This window comes from Alligator sinensis, unplaced genomic scaffold (assembly GCF_000455745.1).
Source record: "Alligator sinensis unplaced genomic scaffold, ASM45574v1 scaffold500_1, whole genome shotgun sequence".
NCBI lineage: Eukaryota > Metazoa > Chordata > Crocodylia > Alligatoridae > Alligator > Alligator sinensis.
The window spans coordinates 403,583-425,136 of record NW_005842740.1 but is presented as its reverse complement, the minus strand read 5'-3'; the positions used below and the strand labels follow the sequence as shown (position 1 = coordinate 425,136).

General features: G+C 43.4%; 1 protein-coding gene across 1 annotated transcript in view; it reads left to right on the top strand.

Moving 5' to 3' along the window:
* Positions 1-21,470, top strand: part of EIF3B (eukaryotic translation initiation factor 3 subunit B) — a 28,592-nt gene extending 7,122 nt beyond the window's left edge. The window contains exons 2-19 of the mRNA XM_006034447.1: positions 222-414; positions 1,372-1,491; positions 1,597-1,654; positions 2,311-2,439; positions 4,633-4,790; positions 6,323-6,454; positions 6,776-6,842; positions 7,643-7,689; positions 9,690-9,900; positions 11,975-12,047; positions 12,778-12,900; positions 13,767-13,845; positions 15,740-15,878; positions 17,348-17,473; positions 18,009-18,086; positions 18,674-18,782; positions 19,385-19,503; positions 20,912-21,470. Coding sequence (XP_006034509.1) covers positions 222-414; positions 1,372-1,491; positions 1,597-1,654; positions 2,311-2,439; positions 4,633-4,790; positions 6,323-6,454; positions 6,776-6,842; positions 7,643-7,689; positions 9,690-9,900; positions 11,975-12,047; positions 12,778-12,900; positions 13,767-13,845; positions 15,740-15,878; positions 17,348-17,473; positions 18,009-18,086; positions 18,674-18,782; positions 19,385-19,488 — 1,946 coding nt within the window. The 3' untranslated portion in view covers positions 19,489-19,503; positions 20,912-21,470. The remainder of the gene's footprint in view (positions 1-221; positions 415-1,371; positions 1,492-1,596; positions 1,655-2,310; positions 2,440-4,632; positions 4,791-6,322; positions 6,455-6,775; positions 6,843-7,642; positions 7,690-9,689; positions 9,901-11,974; positions 12,048-12,777; positions 12,901-13,766; positions 13,846-15,739; positions 15,879-17,347; positions 17,474-18,008; positions 18,087-18,673; positions 18,783-19,384; positions 19,504-20,911) is intronic.
* Positions 21,471-21,554: the final 84 nt, after the last annotated feature.

Sequence of the window (21,554 nt, the reverse complement as noted above, 5' to 3'; positions counted from 1 at the left end):
ATAATGTGACCAATTTAAATTTTTTAGTGAATTCAATCTTTTTTTGATTGTTGTACACACTTTCTGGTTTTCTTCTTCTAGTTAGGCTCTTGGTTACTATCAAACTGCTTGAAGTACAAGAAGGATGATTGCAACCAGCTATGAAATTTTGACTTTTCTTTCTCTTCTCCATTCCAGCGACTAGTGTCTGAGCATTTTTTCTGATTTCTTTCTCTTTGCAGAATTACTTGGTGATGTGCTAAAAGACCGGCCACAGGAAGCAGATGGAATTGATTCAGTAATTGTAGTGGATAATGTTCCTCAGGTTGGACCAGACAGACTTGAGAAGTTGAAGAATGTCATCCACAAAATCTTTTCCAAGTTTGGGAAAATTATCAATGAATTCTATCCAGAAGCAGATGGGAAGACAAAAGGGTGAGTAATGAGACCTTCTGCTGAAAATGAAACCAAAAAGTTGCTCAGAATTTAGGTTTTGATTGCTGATAGATATTTGTGGTCTGAACGTTTGATGGTGTAGCAGAGGATGGTATCGGTAGAGCCGTGTTGTTGCTTTTATGCTGTGTTAGTGATGTACACACGCTCTGAGGAGCACTAAAAGCTAACTGGCTTCCTGCAGTACTGTCCACAGGGTAATAATTGTAGTTGAGTTGAACAAATGGAAAGTGAACACTTTTTATAGGGCTTGGAGAAAGGAAGTAGGTCTTATTGATTGCTATATAGTAGAGTGATAGAGAAGTAAAAATAAGACATTCTTAGTTAACAAATGTGTGTGTGTCTTATGGTGGTGAAAGGCTGGCATAGCCTTTTCAGGTTGGGAAGAAGACTTAGTAGGACCAATTGGAGAAAATAAAATAACTCATCAAACTTTAATATCAATTTCATGGGTTTGTAATAATGATATCACCCTTTGGACTTTCTCTCAGTCAAGATATGCTTTTCAGAACAGTCTTGTACCTTTTAAAAAAAAAATTCGTACTACCAATTCTAGCTCTACTAGGCGTCAGATTTAACTTGAATTGGAGGGGACAGGGTTGTTGGATATAATTTTGGTTTAAGAAGAGAGCAGTAGGTTTGTCTTGAAGACCCCAAGTCTATTACATTTTTTCTTTTCTTTTTTTAGTATAATCTTGGGCTCACCCACTTCTATGCATGGCATGCTGTTCAACTGAGAAAAGCTGCTTATCTGTCCATTTGAGCGTAGCTTGTAGTGCAGCTCTAGTGTGTAGATATATCTTCACAATCTCTTCTGTTTACAACAAAACCGTTTTTTCCAAGTCTTGAACTTGGGGCCAGAAAAATGGACTGAGCTATCAGTTCATATACCTAGTATGTGGCTACTTAAATGACCATTCTTACACTGATTTATTGCAGGTATATATTCTTGGAGTACATGTCCCCAGCTCATGCTGTTGATGCTGTAAAAAATGCAGATGGATACAAGTTGGACAAACAGCATACTTTCAGAGTCAATCTTTTCACGGACTTTGACAAGTGAGTTGAGACATTGGCCTATGTTTATTCCCGCAGAAAATATTGTTCTCTGCTTCTGATAAGAGGTATTTGCAATATGTCTAACTGATCAAACCACTTTTCTAGGTACATGACCATCAGTGATGAATGGGAAATCCCCGAGAAACAGCCATTTAAAGACTTGGTAAGTTTTGGAAGGATTAATATCTAATTTTTTGTTTGATGCAGTCATGTGGGCTGTTTGAAAACATTTAGTTTATTGCTTAAATACAGAACAAAACTACATTAGTGACACTAACAGCTATGGCTGCTTAAGTATTAATGTTCTCTCTTACACCTCATGAAAAGTGGCAGCTTATCCAAAATGTGCACTGGCTCCTTGGCAAAGAGAAAAATGGGGATTGTGTTTCAGTTTGTATATGACTTCTTAAGAGTTCTTAAAACCAGTTTGATGATATAACGTTTTGCAGAAAAACTTCTCCATCTCTGTTCACTTTTTAAATATACCCAACTGAGCGCTGTATCTTTGATTCTTTACACAGAATTTACTTGAGACATTGTCCTAGATAAAGTGTAGAATAACTTCTCCATATTGAAGGTTGAGTTGTTTGATGAGAGGTAAACAGACCAGTGAACTGGGTTTCTTCCAGTTGTAGCTGTTTTAGCTTGTTGCTTATAGTGTTTTTTCATTAAGTAGAGAAGTGATCAAGCTTTTTTTTTTTTTTTTTTTTTTTTTTTTTTTTTTTTTTTTTTAAATGCTTTCACCCAGGAGCATGAACATGTTAGTTTTGTGAATTTGCCCTTCCAGTTTCTGATTTTTCATTTTCTGTCCTCTTTTAGGGGAATCTACGCTACTGGTTGGAAGACCCAGATTGTAGGGATCAGTACAGTGTGATCTTTGAGTCAGGAGACCGCACCACCATCTTCTGGAATGATGCAAAGGAACCTGTCCAAATTGAAGAAAGAGCAGTGAGTACCCCTGAAAATAGCTGTCTGTTGCAAATGCAGTATGGTTGAGATGCTGAAAAATGGGAAACAAAAGTGCACCTGAGTGGGATGATGTTTGGTTATAGGAAAAAACAATTGCTACTCTTTTTTTATTCAATTAAAACAGCTGTATTTCCTACTGTTCAGGGTACAGAAGGGTAAAAAGGAAAAATGAAGGAGGCAATTTCATTACTCTGTAGCAATACCATTGGCTGCTAAGGAATGAAAATTGTTGAAGAAAACTTGTTCTGCTACTTGATTGTGACCTTCAGTTAGCCTCCCTATCTGTATATTGGGGGTAATACCCAGGCTGATATGTTTAGATCAAAAGCCTAGGAGTGAAAATTCAGAGTTCAAGAAATACTTTAACAGTAGGTGTGTCTACACATGCACTTGATCTGGGTTCGGTTTACTCGTGAGTAAACTTCTGGGGATTAAGTGCTCCCCAGCAAACATCTACACATGCAGGGATTAGGCAGCAGATTTGCTGCTCTGGGCACCAAACTTCTTGCAGTGGGCCCCTACTGCCACCAGGGGGAGCTCCAGGCTTCCCCTGGGTGCTCGACCAGGGACTGGCAGGGAGCACTGTGCCAGGAGATGGCTATCTCGTGGTCTGGGGCCTGCCTTCTGCTGGGTATCCCCCTGCCATGGCTGCAGGGAGCTCCTGGCCCTGGCTCCCCAATCAGGGCCAGGGACTTGGAAAGAGCTGCAGGGGACGAGCTAGCTAGCTGCCCCACTGGTGGATCAGGGCAGTGGACTGGGATCTACCCCACCCCTCCAGCTCTTTCCAAGCTCCTGTGCCTCGATTTACTTTGCATTTGCAGGTAGCAAATTTACTCATGATTAGGGAGGTTTACCATGTAAAAAGCATATGCACATGTAGACACATGTTTACTTCTCTGTAAACTATGCTGCTGCACAGTTAAGCATCTTGTGTAAACGCTTGATGAGTAGAATTTACTACTGTCAAATGTGTACTGCTCCGCAACATTGTAGAGCTACCTTCCCTGTTACCAGGTCAGGGGCGGGCAGTTATTTTGGGTGGAGGGCTGCTTATTGAGTTTTGGCAAGCCATCGAGGGCTGCATGATAGGCAGCCAGGGACAGGTTAACATTAATTTTATCTGGGCCAGATAGAACAGCTTGGTGGGCCACATCTGGCCTCCGGGCCTCATTTTGCCCACCCCTGTACTAGATACTTTTTAGCCAAGGTTCATACATGCACAACAGGAGTGGTCAGCCTGCAGCACGTGACACAAAGCACAGGCAGCCTGTTTGTGGCATACAGCAGATTGGAGGGGAGATGGGCAGCACAGCGGCAGATGGGGCAGGGATCAGAGCAGCAGATTGGGTGGCGATCAAAGTGGCACTGGGGAAGAATACAGAGTTTAATTTGTGGCATGCCTACCAAAAAGTTTTGGCCCCATTTGCATAGAAGATGCCCTGACTGTGGGTCTGGAGCTGTCTGAAGTTCAAAAGCAACCTTCTTATTAATCCAAGGACAAGTTCTGTAATGTTCTTTATCACTTGCACTAGGTGCTGCCAGAGGCTTCCCACCACTGTCAGCTTCTACTTGCACCTGATTAGTAGGTTTCTGAAACAAATTCCTTGTGTGGTATTTTCCTGAAAGCCTTTAGACTAAGGAAGTAGGAAACGTGTTAAGTTGCTTTGGTTTTACCTTTATCTTTCTCAGACGTTTGTACTGCAGGAGTTGTGACAGTGTAGGATCAGAACTGTCCAACTTCTAAGTTCCTGGGGGCCCCTTGACCTGAGGGTTGCACCAGTGGGACTTGCCACAAGGCACAGTGTGCAGATGCCTCTTTCCATTTCCCCTTCCTCCACCGTTGCACCATGTTGCCCCCATCTCTTGCACTGCTATGCCATGCGAGCACAGTTCTCCTTACATGCAGACCTGCCTTCAGCTCCCTGTGCTACCCCACTGTCCCGCCTCCTGAGGGGAAAGCATAAAGTGGTGCCTAGAGGAGGGAAAGGGGAGCTCAGAGACCTCAGGAGTGGTGGGAGAGCAGTGGCTGGAGGCTGTACGCTAACCTCTTGCAGGCCATGAGTAGCCTGTGGGCCCACAGTTGGACAGCTCTGTTGTAGATCATAGATATTGAAAGTCTTCCTTGAAATCCATCAGCCTGAATATAATTAATCTGTATAACTTTCCCTATAGCGGTGGACAGAAACCTATGTCCGCTGGTCTCCCAAGGGTACCTATCTGGCTACATTCCATCAAAGAGGAATTGCTTTATGGGGAGGAGAAAAATTCAAACAGATCCAGAGGTTCAGCCACCAAGGTGTACAGCTCATAGACTTCTCACCTTGCGAAAGGTATGTCATGAAAAGATGTCTATCCCTGGGGGGCCCCATAATGAGAGGATGTATTAGAACATCAAGTATAAAATATGTTTATTTTTCCTCTCTTCTTTTCAAATCCCATGGATCTTCAATCTTCATTTTTTTTTGTTACTCTTTGGAGTTTGGTGCCTTCTGGTGGCTATCCTTTCTAGGGGAGGTGTTGAGGGGAAGTGAATGTATACAAAACTGTCTGATGCGACATAACTCAGAATGACTGGTCTACACTGCAGGATTGGATTTAAGACACTTTAGCTCTAAAGAAAGCTTGCTAGTTCCATGCATCTTTCTAAAGTCCACAAAGGGGATGGGATGCTGGAGTTCAGTCAGTGATGTCTGTCTCAGCAAAATGTTCAAATGATCAGCTGTTACCCTGACATGAATTCTTCACTCTTGGTGATATAGCAACTATGTTAGCAATGGCTGGTCATAATAGTTCCACAGAACCTTTGGTCACTATTCTGCTTCTGTCAGTCTTCTGTTTATAAATGCTTAATGGGAGTGGTTTGGTGCAAGATGAACATAATGGATTTCCTTGTTGACAACCGAAGTATATCTTCAGTACAGGCAGGGGGGAAAAAAGTCTACCATACTGTGCTCAGCCTTTGCAATGACCACCTGATAAATGTCCAGCTGTAAACCAAAATTACTTGCTATGTACCTCATTGGTCGAGGTTGATCTTCCTTTTTCAGTATGCAGTGTGGTGGGTTTTTACATATATTGGGTGCCTTCTATCCTCCCTGTAACTAATATTATGGTAAAGAAGCCCCATACTACTCCTCTAGGTACTAGACAGTAGCCTTTCCATGCACCTGGCTTGTTGGGGGGGAGGATGGGGGCAGACCGTCTGACAGAATAAACTGTTCAATCAAGTAACATAACTTTTTTGGCTAGTGAAATAGATAAGGCACTTGGTTACTATGGTGACAAGAAGACAGTTAAGACTTTTTGAGCCACTTGATTTGTGAAATGATATATAGGGATTATAATTACATTGCCCTTTCTTGAGAGCATCCCCTCTGTTACAAAGGGATTAAAGCAGATCCCTGATACTTAAGCTTTCTTCAGAACTTCCTCAGTAGTGTTTGGAGAAATGGACTGAAGAGGTAGCAATAGAACAGAAAACCTTGACTTCTGTTTGTGTCCCTTAGCTCACGAGCAGAAGAGGCATACATTTTTCTTACATCATCTGAAACTGATGTTTACCTACTCCCTAAGTTTTAAATAGGTGCTGTGAAATTGGCAAAAGACTCATTTAATTTCATTCTCCTACTTGACATAATTGAATGAGCTAGTGTCATTATAGCAAGGCATCTGAAACCAGGAATGACTGCTTTTATCTGCCCTGAAATCATTCGATTGTGAACTTGGCAGTACACCTAGAGACAGACTGCGTAAAAGAAATTAACTCTGCTTAGCCGATTCAACTCTGAAGCCGGTAAAAGTGTATATGTTGAAATGTTAGATCTCATGAGAAAAGTAAAGCTAATCACTTTCCTTCTCATAGGTACATGGTGTCCTTCAGCCCTCTAATGGACACTCAGGATGACCCTCAGGCTATCATCATCTGGGATATCCTAACTGGTCAGAAGAAGCGAGGATTCCATTGTGAAAGTTCAGCCCATTGGCCCATCTTTAAGTAGGTTGGCTAAAAACAGTAGAGGAGGAAGCCTCTAGTTACTGATGCACTAAGGCAGAGCTTTCCAAACTTTTCATGTTGGTGACACACTTTTTAGACATGCATCATTTCGCGACACAGTAATTCAGTTCCGGGGGAGGGGCCAAGGGAAGCAGATAGGAGTAAGGGAGCTCCGTGGTGCCCTTCCGCAAAATTTTCTGCATTTCGCGCGACACACCTACACACTGCCGCCGACACACTAATGTGTCGCGGCACACAGTTTGGAAAGCTCTGCACTAAGGGAAGCAGTTCTGATGGCATACATTCCTCTTATTTGTTTAGGTGGAGTCATGATGGCAAATTTTTTGCTCGAATGACATCAGATACCCTCAGCATCTATGAAACACCTGTAAGTGCTTAGTGCATAACACCTACTGCTTTGTAATGTCATCTCGACCCAAGGCACCTATTTTTTTTTTTTTTAATTTTCAGCTGTTTACTGCTAAAATTTGTCATAAGAGGAAAACCTGCCTTTTAGTAAATATCTTTTAAAGGGTGAGAAATCCCCCTTGTCTTGACTTGCTCTCCTCAGGCCCCCAGCACTTCTCATTCAGTAATACCATTCCTTAATTTCACAGAAGACTAAAGAGCAATGTAAGTTGTGTAAAGAGCCTGCAACAGGGATATCAAACTCATCTGGCTCCATGGGCTGGATGAAGGACATGGAGTAGTCCACAGGCTGAATCAGGCCCACAGGCTAGCAATGTGCACTGCATACAGTGCAGGGCTGCAGCTGGCGCACATTCTGCACAGGTGGTGCGCTTTGGGGTGTGCACTATGTGCAGGTTGCAGGGCCACTCAAAGATCCACAGGCAGCACTCTGGCCCAGATCATAGGGCTCCATGGGCTGGATCTGGCCCATGGGCTGTACATTTGACAACCCTGGCCTACAGGATTGGAGTTGCTCAGTACCTCTCAACTCTTCAGGGCAGATCCTTGCTGAAAGGCCTTAAATTGTCTACATCCTGCTTTATTCTCCCCTTTGTCTTTTCATGTTACCATGCATTTATCATTGGATTATAGTAATTGGGAGAGTAATAAAAATCTGGCATTTTCAGGTGCTTTAATTGATGAGGGTAGGGGGCAAGGCAATACATATCTGTAAGTATTTGTAACCTGTAAACTCATTGGGTTTTTTTTCCCATATAGTCTATGGGCCTACTGGACAAGAAAAGTTTGAAAATCACTGGGATAAAGTGAGTATTCCTTTTAGGTCTGCTGTCCCGGTTTGTGTTATTCAGGTGCATGGAATGCTAGTTTCATATATATGTGTAGATGGCCACTGAAAAGTATAAGGCACTTGATTACTATGGTGACAAGAAGACACCTCTGACTTTTTAATGTGACCTTATAATGGCCTGCAATATACATTTTGCTCCGTAACTTTCGTACTGAGCTTGGTGACTTGGATTTGGTTACACTTTGTCTGGCTTGTCTTCCAGAGGCCCTTTCAGTCTAAGATTTAAGAAACCGAGAGAGAGAGAATCCACATTCCTAGTGGTTAATTTCCTCAGATGCTAAAGATAAGGCCTATCTTTTTTCTCTGTAATGTTTAATGTCTGGCTTGAGCCTCTCACTGGTTCTTGTATATTTCCCTAGCAATTTAAAGGGCTTTTATATTACTCATTGTTTCCTCTCCACAAAGGTACTTTTGGTACCTGTAATTTTGGTCTTTTTGCTTGCTTGTCTTATTTTTTTGGTAATATATAATGCTTGGGTATAGAGTGTTTTGAATACTGTTGTGTAAAGCATCCCCATTTCTTGGGTCACAAATCATCAGTACAGCTATGAGAGAAATTTTTGCCCTGAAAACTTGTTTCTGTAATGATTACAGCAGTAGCAATAGTTGTAGGTCCTGTGTTAGTTTGTCATTGAACTGGAATATGTTGTCTTTTTGCAGTTATGCTTTGTGATGTTGCTAGAAATAATACTCTACAATCCCAGGATATTGGCTTGCTTTTTTTTCCTCCGTTTTTTTTCCTTGATCTTTGCTGTGGAGGAAACCACCTGTGTAGGAATAAGAGGCATTTGTCACTTCTACCCTTTTTCTGTAACTCTGGTCCATTTTACATATAATTTCAAATCTTGTCATGACAATGGAAATCTGTTTTGTGGTCTTGGGACTTGACTTAATCTGCTGTATGTTATGGTATCAAAGCCAAACCAAAATGTATTTGTTAACTTAAACTCATTTGCATGTCAGTAAAGGATCTCTTTAAGATATTTGTCTATCTATAGCAGGGGTAGGCAATGTTTTTTGGCCGGAGTGCTGAAAAAACCACAATGTCTACCTTGGAAGGTGCCAGAGCGCTGACATGCTGGAGTCCGGAGCAGCTGTTTGCAGCGTCCTGGCTGCAGCCGGCCCACAGAGGCCAGTTTGCTTGCAGCAGGGCTTGCAGCCTCCCAGCTGCCTGCTGGGAGCAGCTTGGGCTCTGTGGCTGGTAGCACCTGCTTGGAGCCCAGGCTGGCGGTGGTGTACCGAGCAGAATGGCCTTGCGTGCCATGCATGGCACACGTGCCGGGGGTTGCTGACCACTGATCTATAGGCTTAAAATAGAGGGTGTTATCTAGCACCTGCCGGAACAAGTAACTTGGTTTCTGGCATTTTCTTTTTGCATAATTCCCATTGCTATCCCAAAATAAATAATGTGACCTTTTCTCTTTCTCTTTCCCATGTTTCAGAGAGCATTAAAGAAAGATTCTGTGAAGATTTCTTTCTTTAAAGCATTCAGAAAATTAAACATGCCCAATTGCAAGAGAAGTGTTTCTAACACAGTATAATGGGCTGCCTTCTTGTAATCCATTTATTTAACTCATCTCCCAGATCAGCTGAAATTCTGTAGTTTGAGATGAGGGAATGCCACCTCTTTTCCTAGATCTAATTGCACTGCTTTTGCTGCACTCTTAAGTGGTAAATATGCAAAAGACCCATGTTTGATCTGCTGAGACAGGAAGCTTAACTGGAGCGTCACCAAACTGGTTCTGGTAAGTTTGTTGTAGCACTTGATCTGAGTTTTGTGCTTCTATCTGCAGCCTAGTTTTAGTGTCAAGATACCTATTAACTAGATATAATTTGAAAATGTTTTGGTGATTCAGTGCAGAAACTTGTTTCTCAGCTTGCTTGTAGCATCTTTAAGTGGTGGTCAGGAAACTATACTCTTATAACAGTCCTGCTGTTTTCATTTTCATCCTGTAGAGATTTTTCATGGTCTCCAGGAGGTAACATAATTGCATTTTGGGTGCCTGAAGACAAAGACATCCCAGCAAGGGTGACACTGATGCAGCTCCCCTCCAGACAGGAAATTCGTGTGCGGAACCTGTTCAATGTGGTAGACTGCAAACTACACTGGCAAAAGAATGGAGATTACCTGTGTGTGAAGGTAGACAGGACTCCCAAAGGTACACAGGTATGTAGTCTCAGGCATGTTCATAAACTGAACTCTGCCTGTCTTTCTGAAGCTTTATTAGCATTCAAAGTGGATGGAAAGAAATGTGTACATCATTGCATCATGTCAAAGTCAATATATCCACATATTGCCAATATTGTGAGGTGCCACAGATACTGTGCTACTTGCTTCTTAAGAACCTTAAGAACAGTATTCATCATGGGTTTGCAGTGGGAGTCTGTTATTTTTGAAGAATATGGAGAACAGAACCTCTTCCTGCTTTTGTTATATTCAGGAATCCAGGCTTTCCGTTTGCCACAGAAAAATGTATTAAAACTCTTTTTTTTTTTTTTTTTTTTCATTTTAAAGAGAAAAACATGGAAAACAGTGGGTTTCCCCTTGCAGGCTGGCAGAGTTCCAGCCTGCAAGGGGCTGGGGGGGAGCAGGAGGAGGGTGATCAGCAGGGGATGCCATGTGCATATGCACACGTATACATGCATGTGGCCACTAGGCAGCTTGGAGGGCAGCTCTCTCAGGTAAGTCTGGCAGGGGACAATTGAAGTACCCTTCATGTGGGAGGGAGTTGGCTGGGGTTGGGGCTGCTGGCCAGCCCGAGGCAGTGCATGGGGCTTGGGGTTCAGGCAGGGAGTGGGATGGGGCCACAGGCAGGTTGTCAGGGGCTGGCATGACTGGCTGGCTCCCTGCTGCTGCACACACTCCTGGGGAGGGCATGGGGGGCACATGTCCCCAGACATGAATGCCTGGTGCCTCCCATGACTGGCGACAAGTGGGGACTGCCTGCAGAAGCCGGTTGTGGCTTCAGCAGCGGCCAATTTCAAGGGGGGCACATGCCCCTCCTATGCATCGCCTATGCCCCCAGGTTTGTGCGTGGGGTGGAGGTGGGCAGCCCCTTGTTCCCCGCAGCAGCACCCAAGCCTCAGCTGATGCTCTCAGGTGGCGGTGGCTGCTGTGGCAGAGCAGAATGCAGAGCCCAGCTTCTGCCCTCCCCCATGAGCAGCATGGGTAGGGAAGCTCATTGCTGCCACCGGGAACCGTATGGTGCCCTGGTGAGGTGCCTCCTGGCCACCTGGCAGCAGCAGAGGCAGCAGTGAAGAGTTGTGCTCCTTGCTGTTGCTGGGCAGGCGGGGGGGACTTCACCAGGGCAGTACAGGGCTCCCAGAAACAGCAATAAGCTTTCCCACCTGGTCCCACTCTGTCCCTTTATGCCCTGTGCATTTGATCCTGGCCACTGGGCCACAGAGGCCCCCGGGGGAGGGCAGCAGGGCAAGGAGCCTGAGTCCACAATCGCCTCCCCCATGGGCTCTGCTCCGACCATGCCTCCTGTGGTGGAGGGGCAGCTGGGCTCTGTGGTGCGCTTGGACACAGCAGCTACTGCCTCCTGTAGGTGACAGCCAGGGCTTGGTTGCTGCGGGGGGGAGGCTGTGGACCTGGGTCTCTAGCCCCATATCTCTGTTAGCTGGAGGTTGGGGGGCTGTGGTTGGAGAGTGAGGGGCACCAGCAGGACCCAGGGAGCTGTGGCTGGGAAGTGAGGGGCAGTGGTATGGACAGGGCGCAAACATATTGGGGCTGCTCAGCACCACAAAGTGGGTTGTGTGGGGTGGGGAGAAACCGTCGTAGCTGGACTTGTGTTCTGGTGAGCGAAGGGGCCCAGGGGAGCTCTGATTTTTCCATGATAGTTTGTGTGGTATGCATGTGTGTTTCATTTTAATCATGAAAAAATGCAGATTTTGGGGGTGGTTTGTGGGTGAGGTGGTGGGCAGGGGGTTTAAAATTGGAGAATTTGCTGGCTTTAAGGAGAGAGAACCAGGATCCTGGGTTATATCTAATTTTATTGCAGCATAGTCTGTTGGAAGCATGGATTCTTAAAAGAAAAGACTTTTTTTTTCTTCTTTTTTTTTTTTTTTTAAAGCGGGTCTTTTTATTGGAATCGGATTTTTTTTTCCACAAGTTGCAATGTGTAGAAATGGCAACTTTGGGAACACATCTCAAGGTACTATGCCAGACTGATTTCCTATTAGAATGGCTTGTTCTCGGATTCCTTTACTGAAGATTTGACTAAACTTGGCTTTTGCAGGGTGTAGTGACCAATTTTGAAATCTTCCGAATGAGAGAGAAGCAGGTCCCAGTGGATGTGGTAGAAATGAAAGGTAATTCCAACTCTTCAGGTATCTCTGACTTGACAATGAGACGGGGTTCTCATTCTTTCTTACAAATTCCATTGTATTACTTGCACGACACTGGATGCGCTGTAAATGCTAGACAGAACACTTTTGGGTAAACACTTTTGTGTAAGAACTAAGGTTCTGCAGGAGTAACTTTTTTCATGGAAAAACTCAAGTTCTTCAGATTGTGTTCTTGTAGGGGACTTTTAAGAAGCCCCCTTTCCAGTCTCCTCCCCTGGATGTAGATGTCAGCTGCTTTGCTGGGAATTTAGACGCTCTAATTGGCAAATAAACTGGCAAACTGTAGTGCAAAATGTTGCTGCTAATGGCTCTTGACATGGGAAGGGCACCTTGGTATCCAGGGAATTTGACATGTTTGCTGTACTTAGCTTTAACAGTAAAAGAATTGATTGTTTGCTACAATACCTAATTGAGAAGATTCTCTAAGGTGGCGAAAGGTTGGGGGTAACACCATTGATTGGGAGATGTTCTTTATTCTGTGTTCTTCTGGTTCGCTGACTAGAAGTAAAGCAACAGTGCAAGTTGCAATAAGTTTCTCATAATTTATGCTCTTTTGACTTGAGCATCCAGGGTTTCTTCACTCCTGAATACAGAAATCGCTTGTAATTTGAAGTTGTGTAAAAAATGATAACTTGAAGATTGTGCTGCTGTTTTGTAAGACATTGGGTTTTGACAACTCTTTATTCTCTTACAGAACCTATCATAGCCTTTGCCTGGGAACCAAATGGTAGCAAGTTTGCTGTGTTGCATGGAGAGACTCCTCGAATTTCTGTCTCCTTTTACCATGTCAAAAATAATGGGAAGATAGAGTTCATCAGTAAGTGTAATTGAGTGCACAACTGAGGGTGGAAGAGACTAGAGATAAAGCACTTTTAAATGCAGCTACTGCCAGGTTTGTACTGTAGAGATCCAGCCAGTTGTGTAGCATTGAGTGTTTATACCAGACACTTCTTAACCCTAGTGCAAAGCGTAGGAGGAGTGTATCTGGAGCATGTTGTAGGCTAGCAATCTTGTGCAGGTGGAACAGCCCAAAGAGGAGTGTCAGACTCATTCTATAGTGAGAAGGCTCCCTTGGTCTGTGGGCTGGAAATAACAGGTTCACTTAGAAGACACTAATCTTGTTTGGCTGTGGCTGGAAAAGTTAAATAATGTTTAAAAGTAATTACAGGCATTTTAAACGGTATGGGCAAGTGCATGTTCAAAACTTCCTGTCCTCTGTACACTTCTGTCTTCATGTCTGAATCTTCCCTGTTCTCCCATCACTTCAGGAATTTCCTTCCTCTTATTTTGGTTTATTGTGTCTTTATTTCAATTTAACCTAAGTTATCAAGGAGTCAGCTAAAGATATTTTCAAACCAATACGTGTTAATCCGAGGCAACTGTAATGGTTTAATTACATTGGTTTCTAAACTGGTATGATTTTGTAGGCAGATAATGCCTTTAGAACTTCCTAACAGCTAACATTTTCTCTGTCATCAGTAGGAACAGATTCATATTGGGTTTCATTCTTCTAATAAAAATGCTATTTTAGGGATTTCAGTTGCAGAGCTTAGAAGCGTCTTCTGAGGACTATATAGAATACTCCTCAGCGTGTTTGCTGATAAGCTGATGGCAATGGGTTGAGGTTTCTGTAGGGTGGGTTGGTTGGTTGTTTTAGTGATTAAAAGTTCTGTTCCCTTTCAGAAACGTTTGACAAGCAGCAGGCAAACACGATATTCTGGAGTCCCCAAGGGCAGTTTGTAGTGTTGGCTGGCCTCAGAAGGTGAGTGTTTGTCATCTTAATCCATGAGCTCTGATTGAATCAGTAAAGTGAGTAGAAATGTCTGAGTTAAAAGAAGTCTTGTAATAAAACGTCTTTATTGTGCTGCCCTATAAAATAATCTCTAATATACAAGTAAAATCCTACCCATATGTCACCACTTCTATACCACACCTGGTTATATTAAGAGGATTACCTTTGTATAGAAGATCTGATTTTAACCTCTGGTAATCTCATTTTGACTCTTCCAGCTTTTTTGCCTCTCCAAGACTTGCATGAATTTTTAAATGACTATTAGTATCTTGCAAGTGATTTCCCCCTCCCCCCCCCCTTTGATAGATAAATTCTTGAGAGCATGATAGGGGATGGGGCACAGAGCTGGCAAGGGCTGCTAGACAGGGCAGACTGGGAGTGAGCTCTGGAGTGAGTCATTTGACCCCTGAAGAAGGCATCTGTCCATGCAGGAAGTGGAAGAGGGTAACAGTGGCTGCTGATGCAGAGGCTGGTACCAAGTAATGGCAGTGGGGGCAGAATCGTGCCATGCCCTGTTCTTTTTGCTGTCTTCCCGTTCCCTGTCCCTGTGCCTACCAGAGGGGGTGAGCACAGCCCCTGCTGCTGCAGCTACTTCTCCTCCGGAGACTTGAGTACCAGAGCCACCATTCCCTGCAGTCACTCCCTCCAGCTCCAGGAGCATGGGAGGCGCAAGGGAATAAGTTGGGCTGAAAATGTGCGGCCTTATGTCTGCCTGCCCACTCACAGTAGAGTGCACTTCTTGGAGCGCAGTATTATCAGTGCAGGGACTGCCAGGGAGTGGGGACTGCACTTTTTTTAGCCCAGCTAGATCTGCTCCACTCATGCTCACAGAGCTGCTGGGAGAGGAGTGGGGAGTGGTGCCAGGATGCTGGGGCAGGTGCTCCATGCTGGTGAGTGGAGGAGTTGATGCATACTTCCTCTCATATGGGCTAGTTGCTGCCATAGCACCCTGGTTGAGAATCGCTGCAGTAGACGACAGCAAAGAGCTAGTCTTGCTCTGACTAGCAAGCAGTGGGTCCATTTTTTTTATAGTCTAGCGAGTACCTTTACTTACATTGGCTGTCTGTTGCCATTGCATCAAATGAGGAATAATGCTATTTTAATCTTGTCCCTCATGCTCTCTTGGCTAAGTCTTCTAGAATGCTCTTGGGTAGAGTAATCATAATCCACATCTCGATGTGAATTAATGTACTTTAAGAAAACAGTGACTGTTCAATATTAAAGTCCGTCTTTAAATTTTGAAAGATTTAAATATCCAGGATTGCGTTCATTATGACACCCTGAGGTAATGCTCATGTTTTCTAATGAATGCCCTGCTGGTGTGTTTATCCTGCTTGACAGTGGTTGTTCTACTCATTAGTTGGACATTTCTTAAGCATCTTAATTTTAAAAGGTTTATAGTAATTATGAGCGGTATGTGGCTTTGCACCCATTAAAAGAAGAGCTTGGCTTCTCATTTTAGAACTCCGTATTGTTGTTTTTGATCCTGTCTTGGCTACAGAAAATGTTTCACATGTGTGCTTAGAAAGCTATGGTTGTATCCAAGTGTGTTTTATAACCTGGCCTCACCATGACATGCGAGACGGGAGTTAGGATGAGGAGGTGAGAGTTAAGAAATATAAGCCTAGAGAGATGCAAGGGTTAACCCTATTTAACAAGAGGTTTGCTTGACACTTTCCCATCATGCTTTCCAATTGCAGAAGTGCAGAGAAATGCTATGATTTTTATGGAGGTGAGAGTGCATCTGTTGTTTGCATGAGGTCAGCTTTGTTGTGAAATGACTTCAGACTCTGAAAAAATACTGTTTTTATCAAGTGGGAAGTGTTTGTGTACCAAGATCATGATCCTTGTGTACCTTTTTCAGCATGAATGGTGCCTTAGCGTTTGTTGATACATCTGATTGCACCATGATGAACATAGCTGAACACTATACAGCCTCAGATGTGGAATGGGATCCTACCGGCAGATACCTTGTTACTTCTGTGTCTTGGTGGAGTCACAAGGTATTGAAGTCTTTTAGTTACTTTCTTTTGCCCTTTTTCAGTATTCATGGCAAAATGATTTTTGTGTTGGCTGTAAAATTAGAAGTTTTATATTTGCTTGTATTTGTCAATGGTTCATTGGTACTGGTGCAGTCTTCTCAAGTACTAATTTTGTGTACTGGCTCATTAACTCCAGCCCTCTTCTGAACTATTCTAGATAGCTTGGCTATTTTGCTTAAACTCTGTCGCTAAAAGGGCAACCCAATTCCATTAATTGGGATTGAGAAACTAGAGAAAGTGGACCTTTTCAGCCTCCGCAAGAGAAGGTTGAGAGGCAACCTTGTGGCTGCCTATAAGTTCATCACGGGGGCACAGAAGGGAATTGGTGAGTATTTATTCACCAAGGCGCCCCCGGGGGTTACAAGAAATAATGGCCACAAGCTAGCAGAGAGCAGATTTAGACTGGACATTAGGAAGAACTTCTTCACAGTTCGAGTGGCCAAGGTCTGGAACGGGCTCCCAAGGGAGGTGGTGCTCTCCCCCACCCTGGGAGTCTTCAGGAGGAGGTTAGATAGGCATCTAGCTGGGGTCATCTGGCCCCAGCACTCTTTCCTGCCTATGCAGGGGGTCGGACTCGATGATCTATTGAGGTCCCTTCCGACCCTAACATCTATGAATCTATGAATAATCCAAATTGCATGTCCACTGATGGACTTCCTCTTGGTCCAAGCAGATTTCCTCTCCCATGTCCAGCGTACCACTTCTGGGCAGTTGCAATAGATCCAGTAGTTGTACTTAGCATTTTCTGTATTAGTAAAGAAGCTTTATTTATTGTGGTTCAGATAAAGTGAGTGGTTTGGGTCTAGATTCCTGGGGCTCTATAAAAGTCATTTTTTGCTTTTGTTTATTTCATGGACGGTTCCTTTTTTTTTTTTCTTTCTAGTGTGGCTTTTCTCTGAGGAGCATGCCCTCCACCTAAAAGGAAGACTTTGAGTAGAAAGCCTACTCCAGAAGGGGCTTGTTTGAAAAGAGCAGACACCCCTTGAATTCCACTAGTGACTATTGCAATGATACAGAAGGCACCATGGTTGCTTACAGACATAGAAAAAACCCAAAAAACAGTGCTTTACTTTTAGCTTGGAGCACCCCAGTGTCAAGCGCAGCACATGCCCAGAACAGGAATTGCATCAGTTTGACCCAGCTCCCTACCATCTGTATAGCTCGTGCACTTCAGCAGGGTGTTTTGGCACTTATCTAATAGCTGATTGAATCAGCTATTAGATAAAGGCGCCAAACCCTGCACCCCACCTCTGCTGAAGTGTGAGCTATACAGATGGTGGGGAGCTGGGTCAAACTGACCTGATTCTTCTTCCGGTAAAGCACTTTTTGTCTCCACATCTGTCAGCACCCTAAGATACTGTAGTGATAAGGTTTTCTCGTGTTGTAGTAAAATGAATCCACCTGACCAAGATCTCACTGTGGCTTTCTAGGTGGACAATGCGTATTGGTTATGGACCTTCCAGGGTCGTCTTCTCCAGAAGAACAATAAAGACCGTTTTTGCCAGCTGCTTTGGAGACCCCGACCTCCTACTCTGCTCAGCCAGGATCAGATCAAGGTACTGTACACCACTAAACAGTCTTTTTGTATAGACTGTGGTGTAGAGAATTTGGGTGATACCATATTGGGGGCATGACAGCTTTCCATTCCCCAGTTTGAATTCTGGTGTTTCCTGTTTCTAGCATGAAGAGAGTTCAGAATTTAACTGCACTGTGCAAATATGGAAACGGTTCTGTAGATACCAAGTAGTGCTCTCAATTTAGTCTATGACTGTTTCTGTTTAACAAAAAAAACCCAAACAGCCAAAAAAAACCCCAAAATACGCTTCCCTTTGGAAGCTTCATAGGGAAACTAGAAGGGCAAAACAGTGGAACATGGTTAGTCAGAACCTTACAGTTGCATGGTTGCAGAAATACATAAGCTATTTTATATACCCAAGCAAGGTGGACTTCAGAAGAGGTAAAGAAGTTTCCCTTTGTTTAAAAAGGATTCACATGTAAAGCAATTGCTTCTTAAACAGTTTATTTTGGGGGAGGAGAGGGTATTGTGATTGTCAGTCTGTAGTCTTGGTTGACACAAGTTCCTTTTTACAGCAAATTAAGAAGGACCTGAAGAGATACTCCAAGATCTTTGAACAGAAGGATCGTCTGAGCCAATCCAAAGCCTCAAAGGTAAAAAGCTTTGGGAACACAATGAAAAGTATTTGAGGTGCTAACCTAATGTCACTGTTGCAGTCCTGTAACTGCGCCGTGTAGTTTTGAATCAGTCACTGCTTCCAGAAGCAGGTCCCTTAGCCTAAAATAGAAGTTTGTGGATTTTGGCTTAGGTTTTCCTCCTGCAGCTACCAGGGGTGGGAAAGGAGTAACCCAGGGATGACACTTGCACTTAATTTACCCCAGGAGCATAAGTGTAGGAAAGTAGCAAGACAGTTCTACCAAATGAAGAATCCAAGAAATTCCAAGGCCCAGTATTATTTGTGTATTATATACAAGGAATTGGCAGGAGCCTTTTTTTAGCCTGGGGAACTGAATATCCTTGGCTGCACTTGTGGTGGGTTCCTGATGATACTTTTCTCCATCTGATCAGTTCTTCTAGTAAAACTTGAGAGAAACAACAAGCCAAGGATGCTACCTTGGAAAAAGATCTCTAATTAAATTAGCAGAAGCTGTAGTCGTAAGTGAAAAGCACCTGGATCACTTAAAATGTGTGGGTACACTGTGTCAATGGGTTTACTAATAGCCTTTTCTTGTCTCTGTAGGAACTGGTGGAAAGGAGACATACAATGATGGAGGAGTTCAAGAAATACCGCAAGATGGCACAGGAACTTTACATGGAACAGAGAAATGAGCGTTTAGAGCTTCGAGGCGGTAAGGCACACATTGAAACCAGCAACATTATAGAAGTTTGGCTGTTGGTTAATAAATCAACATCGCTGGCTGCACTAACTGTCCTGGGTAATGGCTCAGTTGTTATTGGAATCTTCATATTAGTGTTGGAATTGTGTCCCTCTTCCTACTGTAATTTTGAGCAGGGACAGTCTCCTCTGTTATCGCCCATCCATTATTGCAAGGCCCATTTTGTTGAAGGAAAAAGTCTCAACTGGCTTTGATTTGTCGTGATTAGCAGAAGTTTAAAAATATTGCTGACACCCAAGAGGTGGTATGGGGAATATCTTTGGCTAACCTCTTGTCTGATTTGGGGTTAAGACTGAGCTTTATTCCATCAGTTGGGTTGAGAGAGATAATGGAACGATGATTGCTGTTGCTGCCCAACATGAGAAATGACTGACTTGATTACAAAGCTTCATGCAGAGGGCCAGAGTAGTTAAGCAGTGAACTATTTAATGTTCCTAATTTGAGTGATGAAATAAAATACTTTTAAAGATGGTTCGCTGCTGTTCCCTTTACTTTTTGATCAGTTGCATTGTGAGTATTTGCATGCAGGACTAATGTTTCTTCTCTTTGCCTAGGGGTGGACACAGATGAGCTGGATAGCAATGTAGATGATTGGGAGGAAGAGACAGTTGAATTTTTTATCAACGAAGAAATTATTACCGTTGCAGAACCGGAGTAGTCTAATAAAACCGTGGTAAGACAGGTTTATCTTTCAGTGGGGGAAAAACCTTCCGCTCTGCTGTTGCAGCACTTCCAGGACTTGTAGAAGAACCACCAGGAGAAAAATATAAAGATGTGTGCATGGTATAAATGAATGTTTCCATCTCCTGACTTGGCTGCCATACTTTTTATCTCAGTTGAAAGATTCTGAAGAGCCAATTATAGAGATTTTCTGGAAGTGAAGGCTTAGATCAGCCTGTGAATGCACTAGTGTTCTATAGAGCATTCTCTCCTGTTCTGTCTTGCCAGCACTTGACTTTCAAAGACTGAGAAGCCTTTAAATTGGTCCTTAAACATGGTGCATTGCAGGTATATAATGAAACTGCCTATGAAGCATGAGAAATTTCTATAGCTGTGCCAGTGAACATGAAAGAATTGCCATCTTAAGCAGGTGTGGAAAACGCTGTGATGCTTTCTGTAACAGTTTTAAGTGTTCAACAAATTAGTTGTATAATTTTACACTTCAGAACTGACTTCATTTGCTCGGAGTTAAATGTCCACTTGTCTGCTATTTCTTCCTAAAAATGTCAGTCACATTTCAAAATGTAACAGACACTACAGGTATATTGTATTGCTGAAAATGCTTGATTTTGAAGCCTATTTAATCCAGCAGTCTGCCTTTCTGCTGTGCCTCCCCCTGCCCCCCCACTTTGCTGTTCATATTGTACAGACAGATGTTGGCAATGCTGATGGCCTTAACTTTGCACTTGATCTGAGAAACATGAATTTTAAATCTCTTACCTTGCTTAGAAAGATGAAGGATTGCCAACTAAGACGAGATTCTAGCATAGATTGCTACCTTTCTCAATTTTCAATTATGTAGATGGGAGTTAAGACTACAACTGCAGGTGAAAACCCAGCACGCCTATCAATGTAAAGAATGACTAATACAACCCGAAGATTGACAGCCTATGGCCTGCAGGCTGGATCTGGCGTGCAGAGCCATTGGATCTATGTAGGAACCAGGGGGCTTCAGCAGTGTTTGGTAGGTAGGGACTTTGCCTGGGTTATGCCATGGCATGCAGGTGGGGCAGTGGCCAAATCATAGCACCAGCCTGCCTCGGACCCTAGGTCATACTTGTCTACTGCTGGCATAACCCTCTTGTCCATCAACTAGTACACAAGTTTGACTCCTAATTCTTTACATGACTTGATCCAGCAGCTGTGGTTCTCCTGTGTTGCAAGCAAGTAGAAGGTATTTGCCTAACAGAAAAATAAAGGAGGTGTGCAGCCTGACTCTGGTTAAATAGGCTTCATCAAAGGGTACTGAAGTGCAGCATTGTAGGAGTCCCGTCCACTATACAGATGAGAGACAATTTGGAATTACTTGTTTGAGGCCCAGTAACTGACTTGCCTTTTTTTTTTTTCCCCCTTCTCTGCAGCACCACCATATCTTGTACTGAAAAGAGGTTTGTTCATTTTCAGAAAGCCTACATCATCTTTGGAATTTTTAGACCATCTTCTCTCACTCTGGATGGTGAAGGCGCCACCTTCTCTCCATTCTGACACATTGTAGTGCCTTTAAAACCCGCTGCCTGCAGGAGGGATATTTGCAAAGGCACTGCTTTTAAATTTTTATTCATTTTTAGGGGTTTTCTTTTTAAATCCACCACTACCAGTATTTGCTATCTGACTCTCGTGTGGTGCTTACCAGTTGGCAGTTTTTAATTGCCCTCGGGTGAGTGTCAACAGTGCACCTTCTGGAGTCTGGCGCGCACACACAATGCTTCTCTTTGCTGAGGACACTTTTTATGTCCCATGTGCATGGACAGGTATTTGTTTTGTATGGGAAAAGATCTGCAGGGAAACCATTTTTCACATGATGTATTTTAGTGTGCTGAAGCGGCACTACAGTGGGCTGTACCCTCCTCCATTCAGATTGTGACAGGATCTCTCAGTGGGTTGAACGTGAAAATAAAAACAGACCTATACTAAAAAAAACAGGCCGTCTTGTGTGTTGTCTGTAGGAAAACTTTAACTGACTAAAATTGGATATATTCTGAATGGTAGGAGTTTCTTCATTTA